This window comes from Pempheris klunzingeri, chromosome 21 (assembly GCF_042242105.1).
Source record: "Pempheris klunzingeri isolate RE-2024b chromosome 21, fPemKlu1.hap1, whole genome shotgun sequence".
In the NCBI taxonomy this organism is placed as follows: domain Eukaryota; kingdom Metazoa; phylum Chordata; class Actinopteri; order Acropomatiformes; family Pempheridae; genus Pempheris; species Pempheris klunzingeri.
The window spans coordinates 1074333-1087054 of record NC_092032.1 but is presented as its reverse complement, the minus strand read 5'-3'; the positions used below and the strand labels follow the sequence as shown (position 1 = coordinate 1087054).

The 12722-nt window shown below is 46.6% G+C and overlaps 1 protein-coding gene across 1 annotated transcript; it reads left to right on the top strand.

The window, feature by feature from the left end:
• Positions 1-9522: 9522 nt before the first annotated feature.
• On the top strand, positions 9523-11169 carry mos (v-mos Moloney murine sarcoma viral oncogene homolog). The gene has a single exon (XM_070853096.1). The coding sequence runs from the start codon at positions 9539-9541 to the stop codon at positions 10553-10555; it is 1017 nt and encodes a 338-aa protein (XP_070709197.1). The 5' UTR covers positions 9523-9538; the 3' UTR covers positions 10556-11169.
• The last annotated feature ends 1553 nt before the right edge of the window (positions 11170-12722 follow it).

The window sequence follows — 12722 nt, the reverse complement described above, 5'->3', positions numbered from 1 at the left end:
TCCAGTACGTAACTGCTCATGGCACGCATGCACTCTAACACACACACACACACACACACACACCAGCACCACAGACACAAGACGCCAGTAACACGTTTGAAGATATTAGCACCTCTGTCCATTTAATATGACATCATGAGCAGACACATTAGAGACCAGCTCCGACACACACACACACACACACACACACACACAGAGTTACTGTTAGGAGGTCTTTGTTTCACCTGTCTGCCTGTTCAGCCCCCCTCCTCCCTGATGCTCCCACATGTGAGCAGAGAAAACATCCTCTCTGGTGTCGGCTGTTTTATACTAAAACTATTTCCACATTCTCAGTTTGTTTCACTACGTTCTGTAACCTGTCGTGATCACGCACCAGGAGAAATGACTGTTGAGACGTCTGCAGGCTGCAGTGTAGCACAGTGGACACAGTGTGGACACACTGAGCAGTGTCAGTTAAACATGAAATTAGTCTTTTAGGAGCTGGAGAAGTTTCACCCAGATGAATGACAATAGTTAATTTGATTGCAGTGACATACTTTAGAATAGACTGACCATAACAGGCAGATTTGTATACTGTTTTCAGTGCAGCACTTTGACCTTTGTGATGTCCCCGTCGTCACAGCTGACCTTTGTTTGTCGTAGGGACCAATCTGTAGTTTTGGGATGTTTTTGCCAATTTACATCCGTTTCTTACATCGTGGACTATAAATGTCTGCTGACCATTTTCCAAACCGTTCCAGGCAGCTGCTCTGTTTCACTCATTTTCAATCTGTATGGAAATCAGTTTACCTGAGACAGGTGATCCATTACAGTGATCATGTGTGCTTGTCAGTCAGGCCACTGTAATGAATGCACTTTGCCATCTGCTGAGCAGTGAAGGCAGACCTAATGTTCACTGTGCCAGATCACACGACCCAGTCCAAAGTGTTTTTCTAATATTTACGGATATCATAGGAAACCAACAGCTTCCTGGAAGGTGGGAAAACTCAACTGAAACATGCTGTGAAGAATTTTAGCGTGTAGTTGAAGTTGATGTGATTGGTAGTGAGTAGGCTAAGACATGCAGAAACATTGGTCTGTTTCTTTTGATCAACCAGAAAGCAGAGCTTTATTCACATAGTTATAGACAAGGTACCGAGGAGGAACTACTGAGCAACAGTTTTGCCGCTTGTCATTAGGTTTCCTGGTGAAGATTAGTCTCAATTCTCCAGCAGTGGGGGCATTTTTGTAAAAGTCTTTTCTGCAGTGTCTTAGTTGTCCCCAGCCAGCCGAACACACACGCACAGCTGGTTTTTACCTGCTTGGATATTACTGTAGACTGTTCACATGGCTAAGTCTCTGCCAGCTGTTTTAGCAGAGAGAATGAATTGACACTAAGGTCCTCCATTCTCCAGTCTTGCCGCTTAAACACACACACACACACACACACACACACACACACACACACACACACCGTCCCCAGCTGGGGAGTTTAGATCAACCATGTATCTGGATTAACAGGCACCAGTTTCCTTGGAGAGGAGAACCCTCCAGTGTCCGTAAACCAGCCCCCCCAGCAGAGCTTTCTGTTGGTAGAGGGAGTACTACACCCTTAGTGTGTCATTGCTGATGGTGTTGCCCACTAATCTGTTCTGTTCCACTCTCCTCTTGTGAGCATTCTAAAAATTCTTGTATTCAGAGAGGAAGCACTACACCGAGGATGAAAGAAGTGATTCCTGCAGAAATGCAAACACACACATGAAGTATCACCGTTTCTTTCCTGTCTGTGCCTTCAGTGGGACTTAGACTTCTAACAAGTGTGGCCAGAGTGCTTTGCTTGTGACTGTTGGACTGAAACTAAACTTTTTAGTGGTAGATCAGATGTGAAAGATGCAGAAAGCTGATTTTACATCTGGAAGTCATTACCTTTTAAGCGTTTGTATGTGGTATCTAGTACCTTTTGTATTTCATGTATCATTAAAGGTCATTGCTAGGGTGGTATGCAACAGTGAACCATAAAAAATGCAGACTGGGGTGGGCAGGAGGGCCGACCCAAGGCTTTGATTTTTAAAAAAGCAGGAGCCTCCATAGAGGAATTAATATTTTTACTGGACCCCTGAAATTAGCAATGAAATGATGTGAAGCTGCCAAATGTTGCTGCTATTTTGGTAATTTGGCCAGAAGAAGGTGATGTTGAAGAAGGAAACCTTGTACGAGTGTCACAGCTCGCTGGGCATTCCTTTGTTAAAGCCAGCTCTAAATGTTCTCTTCAAACATCAGTAACGTTCACCTTGGCTCTGTTTACACCTGTACAATCATTTCATTCAGTTACTGTGTTACTGATGAGGATGGGCGGTAGCTGGTAGTATTCCAGTTTTCATGCAAATGTGAATATAATTGCTCTTGAATGATAACAGCAGCACAGTCACTTCACATACTCAGTAATAAAACATTACAGCTAATCAGGTTCATTTGAGATTATAAATCAGTCAGAAGTGACTGTCCACACAGTCTGGGTGTTACTGTGCTTGTAGACCACTGTTTTCATTACAAGGTGAATTAGATGTAAAGGAACATTACAGTCAAATCTTCAGTACTTAGGAGTTCTTTGAGGATCAGAGCTGATATGGAGCTAACACAACCGATTTACTTCAGTGCTGCAGCGCTGCAGGACTTGTGGCTGCCAGCTTTAGGGGAGAGCCTTTAGGGGGGAAACCTTCTTCATCCTTGCCTGAAATGTTTAAGATGATAGAAATAAAACTTGAGCTCTGTTTTAGGGGCACACGGATCAGCTGAGAGTCTTAAGTCAATAACAGTCAACAGTGTCCTCTTCTGTAGCTGCTTCTAGTGCCCCCTAGCAAGGCACTTAGCTGATGATACTTACAGATGGACGCTAGAGGACTGTAGTGCTGCTTCAGTGTTCAGCTGTAAATGTGTATGTGCTGAGATTCACAGCTAACTTCTCTGGAATCAGTTTGTTAGGCCAAAGCATGTTAGATTCAGATCATTAGTCCACAGAGTCCTTCCTCCCTCAAACTTCAAAGGACTATGAGTTCAGATGCAGTCAAATGTGATGGGAGAAGGTTTCAACTGCTTTCAGAACAGTACAGCAGTGGCACCCCCCGAGCCTCTCTAACAAATCACAGAGACGTGTTCCTAGCTGCCCCCTGACTGTTGTAGTGCCCATGCACGGCGTTTGGGTTTGGTTTGCAGAGTTTCAGATAGTTTTTCTGCCTCTGAGCGTCCACTCCAGTACAGCTGAGGAGCTCAAAGCACTGCCCAAGTCAGCCCAGTATCCCTGGGACCTGGAACAGGAATCTGTCCGTATGGGATGATTGCACACCTCACTTTCCACCAGCAGTGCCAATGCTGTAAGCAGGGGGCCTGGTGTGCCGAGAGGCAGGAAGTAAGGGGGTGGTGGATGGGCCTGTGGCACCTCCACCTTCATGCAGGATACAGCAGTTTGTGTCCTATCATGGACCATGATCGTTCCCTGACCTGACCATACCTGAGTTGCCCTGCACAGAGATTGTAGAAAATAAGAATTTAATAATGTAATAATTGTGTGTGTGGTTTAGGTGAACCACATCTGGAATTCAAACAATACAAACATTAGGATACAGTCTTTTTGTAAGGGACATCTCCGATTCTGTCATTTAATTCAGGAGCCGGTAGATTTGCTGTTTAGTGCAGTCAGTCAGAACCTCCTCCTCTAACCAAACACAGGGAGGGCTACCGTTCAGATGTCTCTGAGAGATTTAGAGTGAAGACGAAGCTGTATGTAGTGAAGCTCCACCCAGGAAGCCATTTGCTGTTCATCTCAGACGGACAGTCAGTGTAGAGCCCCCAGTGCCTCCATCAGTCCACACACACACACAAATGCACATTTCCACCTTGTCTTCTGTCAGCAGGAAGTCATCAGTGTGGACACGATCGTATTCAGCAGATGCTGAATGTGCCTTGTTTCATCATACAGTGCTTTTACACATCAGCTGTTTGGTCTCATTTAGAATAAATAGGAGAATATGAAAAAGGGCTTTTTAACGACAGAATGACAGAAATAATGCCTGCGTTGGAATAGATGCATGCCATACATAAAGTTTTCTACATTTTCCCCCACATGTCAACCATTACAGCAACATCCACTAACACCACCTTTCACTTGAAACCCTCTGAAGTCTTTTACTCATTCAGACATTTCCAAAGAGATCTGCAGGAAGGATGCACAAGACATCACATGTTTAAATTCCCTCTAAAAACCTGGTGTCTCGGGTTTGAATTTTGTAATCTCCCTCATACATTTAATGCCATGCCAGGCATCAGTAGGCATCAGTACCCATCAGTAGGCGTCAGTACCCATCAGTAGGCATCAGTACCCATCAGTACCCATCAGTAGGCATCAGTACCCATCAGTAGGCATCAGTACCCATCAGTAGGCGTCAGTACCCATCAGTACCCATCACTACCCGTCAGTAGGCGTCAGTAGGCATCAGTAGGCATCAGTACCCATCAGTAGGCATCAGTAGGCATCAGTACCCATCAGTACCCGTCAGTACCAGTCAGTAGGCATCAGTAGGCGTCAGTAGGCATCAGTACCCATCAGTACCCATCAGTACCCATCAGTACCCATCAGTAGGCGTCAGTACCCATCAGTACCCATCAGTACCCATCAGTACCCATCAGTACCCATCAGTAGGCATCAGTACCCATCAGTACCCATCAGTAGGCATCAGTACCCATTAGTAGGCGGCAGTACTCATCAGTACCCATCAGTACTCATCAGTAGGCATCAATACCCGTCAGTACCCATCAGTAGGCGTCAGTAGCCATCAGTAGGCATCAGTACCCATCAGTACCCATCAGTAGGCATCAGGGCAGGGCTGGGTAATGACTGAAATGTGTGTGTCGCACTGAATACCAAAATCTTTACAGAGAGTTGACATCAAATGTCTGGTGAGATGCGTCTTGTTGACTTGACCTTTCTAGTTCCTCATTGAAATCACATTCATCATGTTTCTAAAAACGGGGAATGTGCTCCTATTCTAGCTGCTGGCTCACAGGCGTTTGAAAAGGCCCACCAGGTTTACACACACTGGGTCTTGTCCGACTACTCATGTTTGGACATTTGACATGGAAAATGTATCATGTGACCAAAGTTCTGTACTGAGGTCACATGATGACATGTGAACAAACTCCATAAGAAGAATACAAACGCAGTTTGCTGATGAAGGCAGTGAGATGCTGTCTGTCAAACCACTGTTCCCAAGGCCAAGAATGAACTTTGATGCATTCAAGTAATGTAGCTTCTTATGTGAAATGAAAAAGTGTCACAACTCTGGTACCCTCTGAAGACATATTTCAATCAGTAGTCAGCCCTACAACAACATTAGGTCACAAAGGTGATGTTAGCTGATGTCTGTTGACAACAGAAGACACACATTTCATCTGTCGAGCAGACTTTATTCTGTCCTTCTAATACTGACTGACCATGAAATCTGAACTTTACACCCTGCAAAAAACAGCCAAACATCCCCTTTTCCTTCCACCAGCGCAGCAAACACATGGTGCGTCTTAGTTCCATGAAATGTTTGGTGCGTATTTAACCCAATAGTGTTATCATTTACCTCACATACTCATCTTGTTTTTGTGCTCCAAGATTCAAAAATGACGATGAACTAGAAGTGTTAAGTTCCTCTTTTCCTCCTGGACGACAGGACTTGAGAAGACGAGAGTGGAGACAATATTTTTGTGGGTTGTGTGAAAAGTAGAGTTGAATGTGTAATGTTTCAAAGCATTTATGGAAGTTTGCTATTTGTATCTTGTGAAGGTCTGTGGTTTTACAAGAGAGGTTAGCAAGCCGCTATTTTATTTTATTTTTTGTAATCATAGCACTTTTTGTAAATTGAATGCCTTTATTTCCTCCAGTACCTTTTGTTTAAAACCTTTATTACAAATGTATAGATGATATATTTAGCTCTTTTAGAGAACAATAACATGTAAATACAATATGAAATGTTTTATTTTTACAGGTACAGTTTTGACAGTGTTTTTCCTATCAAAGTGTCATTTTTGCTTTACTTGCACAAGTGTTCTGTGTATCTCATTGAGGGGTCTTTTAACAGATAATGTACCTTAAACACGGATTGTTGTTCAGAAGGCCCTCTCTGACTTTTCAGTCGCTGGTTTGATGATGACGATGATGATGACGATGATGATGAGAACAAGCAATAATGAAGCGTAAACGGACATTTGTATAGCACTTAATTCTATCCTCTTGTCATGGGTGGTTGAATTTGTCGGTAAAAAGACACATCAGATACATGTTCAGTCACCTGCAGGGTGACTTTGTCCTCAGTATGACATTATGAGTCATAAGTGCTCCTTGATTTCTTAGTGGCTTCTGTCTGAACGCTGTTGCACCAACACCAGTTCTCCAGAGGAGTTTGCTCTCGGTGTGGAACTCGTATGGACTGTGTGACAGGATCCAGGGAGAACAAAAGCAACAGACGGTGGATGGAAGCTGAAAGAAGAAAAGCTCTACGTGTTGGAGAAAGTAGATCCACCTTTGGAGTCTGCTACCAGATCAAGTTGGTGATCTTAAAGCTACTCTGGACTGAGGGGATGTGTCCCACAGCGGTGTGGTGACCAGCAGGCAGGAGATGCCCCTCAGTGAGAGGCACAGACCCTCAGCAACCCACATCAACCTTCTTTATAAGCTTCAGTGGTACCAGTGAACTTTGAATGTGTATGTAAGAAACACTGCAATACTGCAATATATTTTGGTATTGGATCAAGCTGCTAACATACTTCTAAAGCTCCTGAAGGTGCTACAGACCTCTTTTCTAGTTCTTTAATGTATCGTTTGTACAAACAAAGTATCCAGTTTAGCTGAACAGTTGGCATGTGTGTGCCTGGTTGTACTATATAGCTACATATATTTTTATTGTACTGTGACTTTTGTAGTCTTTTTACGGACTTGCCTGTAACATCACACGCCCCCCCACACCCCCACCTGTGTGTTGTGATATTGGGAACCTGAGTGGTTGTGGGAGACTGCTCTGTGTGAGTGAAGCCACTCAGCAGAGATGAGGATATCGTGCCGTCACTGAGAAACACAGCTCCATGTGACGCCATTCAAAAAGAGCTGCGGAAGTTCAGAGACGATCTGCATTCCAGCCATGTTGGTTTTGTTATTCGCTGCATTTCAACAATGCCATCCTGTGACAATGATGGACTCATTGCTAACTCTCGATATTTTACTTCAAATCTATTTTACAAACTACTGTTGTATTTTTATAAATATAGGCAAAGTAATTCACATAAACATATATATATATAAATAAATATATATATGTTTATAGGTTGTGTAAAATAAAAATGAATGCTGCAGCTTTTATCCATTGTTTTTTAAGCATTGACATCATCCAAAGAGGCAGATTATTTATTGTCTGGCAAAATAACCTGAGTTCATTTACATACTTTGCTGCTATGAGAGAGAAGAGCTGCAGTCGTCAACTCCAGTGTTTTTACTCCATGTAATGAAAGTTCAATAAACATAAGAGAAGGATTCAGCTGCTGTCTGTCTGCTCACTCCTGAACACACGTCTGTAAGGCCTTTTCACGTCAGGCCACGAGGATCTGCTTCTACTTCAGTGGGGCTGAGACATGAGTGACATGTGAACACGTGAAGTGCTCGTAGTGTTGAATCTGTCCTGTGTCCAGAGCCATCTCGACACGGTAACACGACTGTGGCTTCTGCTGTGCTAAAACTCACAGCTGAAAGTGGTTGGTCGTTAAATTCAGACCTTAATATGCCCTCAGAGAAAAACTGGAATGTCACTGACTGGGGGGGGGGGGACGAAGCTGGGATGTGGTGGCTGAGCCAGATAAGTCTGAAAATAAGTGTTGTTATTAGACTATTTAACCATTTAACAATACTTTGATCATTATCCAAAGACCAAGACCAACTACACTACTCACAAAAAGTTAGGGATATTCGGCTGAAATTTCAGGATGAACCTAAAATGCATTCTAACCTTTCCAGGTGAACTTAATGTGACCTTCTCTAAACCTTTGAATGCACATGTCCAACTGTTCAGTGTCTCAGTACTTTCTGCACCAGCTGCTGTTCTCTAACAAGAAGCTTAACAGCAACATTCACAACAGGTTTGATCCATGAATCCACCAATACATTTCCTGCTTCAGTTAGAATTGGTATTTAAACAGTCCTCCTCATCATGCTGTTCACATTCTGACATCATGAGACCAAGACGACACCTAACAGTTGATCAGCAGCACCTCAACACTGGAGGCTTCAAACAGGAAGTCCTCAGACGGAGGTGTTCACTGTTTACTGCTCTCGGCTCCAAACTCCTTGGTGCCCCCTGAACACTTGTAATGTCTCATGAATGTACAGCTCCATGGACAGAACACTGAAACAGTGAGCTGAGGGACAAACGGCTCGTTTCAGGTTCACTTTGCTCACACATCAGTGCAGCACTATCTTCAGTGGTCCACATGTGGTGCTCTAGTGAGGATGTGGGGCAGCAGGTCGGTGTGTGTGTGTGTGTGTGTGGGGGGGGGGGGACAACAACGATGGAGCTCAGAGGAGGAACATCAGCTCAGCTCTGGACACACACACACACACACACACACACACAGGGATAAGATCCGTCTGCACACAGGCTTTGTTGGTTCATATGGAAAAATGCAGTGAATAGCACCAGTTTTCTCACTGAAGTTACCAGAGGAGACTGCAGGTCTGTTTCTTTCAGCCATAATCCACCTACACCCATATGATCATTCTATTTAATGTCACCCGGCACAACTGACAACATGCTCATCTTGTTTGAGAAGTGATAACTGATAGATGATTGTAGAGTCCAGAAGTACTGGAGTGAAATATAGTTCACATCCTGAGTGAGCAGAGCATCCTTAACTCCGTTTGGTGGGGGGGGGCAGTCATCTTTGGCCTGCTCCTCCCGCTGTCATTCACGCTCCTGTCTGTCCATCATGTCTGTCTGTCTGTCCATCATGTCTGTCTGTGTTGTTGTGGACAGACGGCACACATGGCATCAGAAGCCAGAGGGTCGACCTGACTGCTCACAGGGGGTCGGAGGAAAAGAGCGATGTAGTTTCCCATCAACAGGTGTCCTTCTGACACTGAAGAGTCTGAAGAGGACAAACACAGGCTCCCACCCTGACCCCCCCAGTCTGCCTCACGCTGTGCACTTCTCCAGCTGCAGGCTGAGCTCTGGCTGATTCCCATGGCATGCACATAAATATTATGGTGCTTTACTACCACAGAATGCAAAAAGTGTCTCATTTTACACCCTCCCCCCTCCCCTCCCCTCCCCTCCCTACTGCAGACTTGAACCATCGGATGAACCCGTTGAACCCAAACAGAGCGCATTACACACTCCACAACACTAAGTGGCGGTGTGGCTGACTGTAGACTGTGTGTGTGTGTGTGTAGAAAAGCTGTGACCCTGCAGAGCTGCTCTTCAGTCTGCAGCAGGTTTCAGGCTGCGTACACAGCCCCCAGCCCCCCCCCTGCAGGATGCCGTCTCCGATCCCCGTGAGCCGCCTGCTGCCCAGAGACATCTACCCCTCTGTGGACATCGGGACATGCAGCAGCCCGCTGGCCAAACCCCCCCACGGCTCCACCCTACAAGTCCCGGTGCAGCGGCCCCACGGCAGAGTCGCCAGTCGGCTCTGGTCCTCCGTGATCCACTGGAAGGAGCTGCGCTCCGTGGAGCCGGTGGGCTCCGGGGGGTTTGGCTCCGTCTACAGGGCGGAGTACCTCGGGGAGACGGTCGCACTGAAGAGAGTCAAGAAGTGCACCAAGAACAAGCTGGCGTCCCGGCAGAGCTTCTGGGCAGAGCTGAACGCGGCACACCTGCGCCACTCCAACATCGTGCGCGTCATCGCGGCCACCACCTGCGTGCCCGCGGATTTTGGAGACGAAAGCAGCATCGGGACGATACTGATGGAGTTCGTGGGCAGCAGGAATCTGCAGCACGTCATCTATGGGTGCACAGAGCCGCTGGGGGAGGACAGGTGGCTCCGGTACGCCACAGACATGGCTCGCGGCCTGCGGTTCCTTCACTCCCACCGCGTCGTGCATCTGGACATCAAACCGGCCAACGTGCTCGTGTCCGCCCAGGACGTCTGCAAAATAGCGGATTTCGGCTGTTCGGTGAAGCTGGACCGTGGGTGTGAAGGCAGCGCCATCAGCCCCCATCTGAGCCACGTAGGCGGCACGTACACGCACAGGGCCCCGGAGCTGCTGAAAGGGGAGGGGCTGTCCCCTAAAGCGGACATCTTCTCCTTCGGGATCACGCTGTGGCAGCTGGTCACCAGGGAGCAGCCCTACACCGGAGACCGGCAGCACGTGCTCTACGCGGTGGTGGCGCACAACCTGCGGCCACGTGTTCAGGAGCAGCCGGGCTTCGGCTCGGAGCGGGGGCGGCGCTGCGGGGCTCTGCTGAGCCGCTGCTGGAGCGCAGAGGGCCGCTGCAGGCCGAGTGCCGACGAGCTGCTGCCTCACCTGGAGCTGCTGCGCTCCCAGGTGTGAGTGCTGCAGGAGACGTTCAGGGACAGCTCCATGCCGAACCCCGTTGAAACAGTTCTACAATTAAGTGCCTTCTTGTTTATTGGCGAAAATATAATGTAGCTGACGAAGCTGAGTGACCAGAGCAGCTTGGAATGATCCACCTTACTTGGCAGTGAGCTAGTCTGCAGCAGACCGAGGTGTGTGTCCAGCAGAGACCCTGGAGTCCTCTCTCAGCGTCTTTAAGAAGCCCTGCTAAAAGGTGTCACTGCTCAGCTACACGTTGAAATCTTCCTTTATTCTCACTTTTACTTTTAAAATATTCCTTGTGTGAAACCAAGTGAGGCAGTCAACCCACAGGCTGATGTATTTCCAATGCAGATTTCCTGTTGGGCTGGTACAATGTCTAACAGTCCCTCCTAAATCACTGCAGAAGTCTGCTGGTTCCTTCAGTCCTGCACCAATAACCTGTCCAACTGTCCTCACTTTGTTACTGTGAAGGTTCCCCCCACTCTTTTAGCAATGTTTCTTTAACTATTGAATCGAAACCTGTTGTGACCTGAGTTTTATTTGCCACGATGAGACTGTAAGATGAGATGTAAGTGTGATGGGTTTTCATTAAAATTATTTTTATACTATGTATGCATTTTGCTAGTGAGCAGGTGTCTAACATGTCCAGACTGGAGGATACATTTACAGCCATGCAGGACAGGTCAGAGCTGGCCCGACAGCAGGAGGACACCCACACAGGAGATCAGGAGCAGACTAACATACAGAAAAACAGAGACCCCAGCTGGTAAGCCTTTCAGAGAACCTGTTCTTTGGAACACACCTGGTAGTCACAGGCTTTGGCTGCTATTTAACAAACTTCAGCCTGAAATTGAACATTTCACTAAAATGTCTCCATATTTAGAAGCAGCTTAAAGACAGACTTTAGACCTGATGCTGTATCGACATAGTTCACGTCCTTTCATGTTGTGTTGCTACTTAGGCCTTTTTCTTGGTTAACTCAGAATCTGAGTTACTTTAAGCTTCTAAAAGTCGTCAGTTCACAAGGAGCACTAGATGGAGCAGCAGCCCCTCAAAGAGCCTTCATCTGATATCCAACATAAAACTGCTTCATAACCCTTCCACACAGACAGTCAGACAGTCAGACAGACAGGTCAGTGCTGCTCCTCCAGTCCAATCAGGCAGACATGAGAGCTGTGCCCCACACGTAGCCGTCATGGCTGAGTACGCTACACATGTTGTCTTTAAAGCCATCATCATCATCATCAAAGTTGGGCCCAATCAAACTTCCTGCACATCGCTGTGTGATGGTGGTGGACGATGGCATCATGGGAAGTAAAGTAATCACTTTTCTGTAAACGTACTACTATAAATGGTTTGCTCCGGTCCCCTCCATCCTAACCTTAACATCCATCACTTCCCCACCTCCGGTCCTTGATGAGTTCACGATCCCTCTGACTGGGAGTCCATGGACACCCAGCTGAGACTGCCCTTTATCAAGCTCTGGGCTCTGGGGGGTTCTGTCCCACCTCCCGTCTACAAATGAGCTGCGTAGTGAATACTGTTCTCTCCTTGCTGGAGTTCATCAGTGATGTAAAGTGCAGGAGCCTGTGACTTACCTGGTAACACACACACACACACTCTGAAATAACTGCCTCTGTATTAAAGCCAGGCAGAGCAGGTTGTCCATCAATCTAAAGGTGGGGGGTTTGATCCGCCCCCGCCCACATGCCCAAGAGTCTTTGAGCACTGAACCCCAAGTTGCTCCCAATAGACAGACCAGCACATAGCTGTTCAGCTGCCATTGGTGTGTGTGAATGATGATCGTACCAGTGCAGTGGGTTTAGCAGGCCTGACACACACTCCACCACAGCCTGAGAATAAACCAAACCTTAAAACACTCTTTAGCATCACATTTTGCTTTATTTCCTGTTACAGTTACACAACCTCTGCATGGTTTTACGAGAGAAAGGATGGACTGACTGAGTCCATGGAAGGAGGGTAAGGTAAGTCCCCTCCCTGGTGAGCTCAGTAAAGTGATCACCGTCCTGCTGTAGGAAACAGCAGCAGTTTACTACAGTGTATAGAAGACGGCAGGGAAGGTATGATGGAAATGGTACACACACACTACTACGGTGGGATGGACCAGATCCTCTGACATGTATGACTAATGACTGATTTG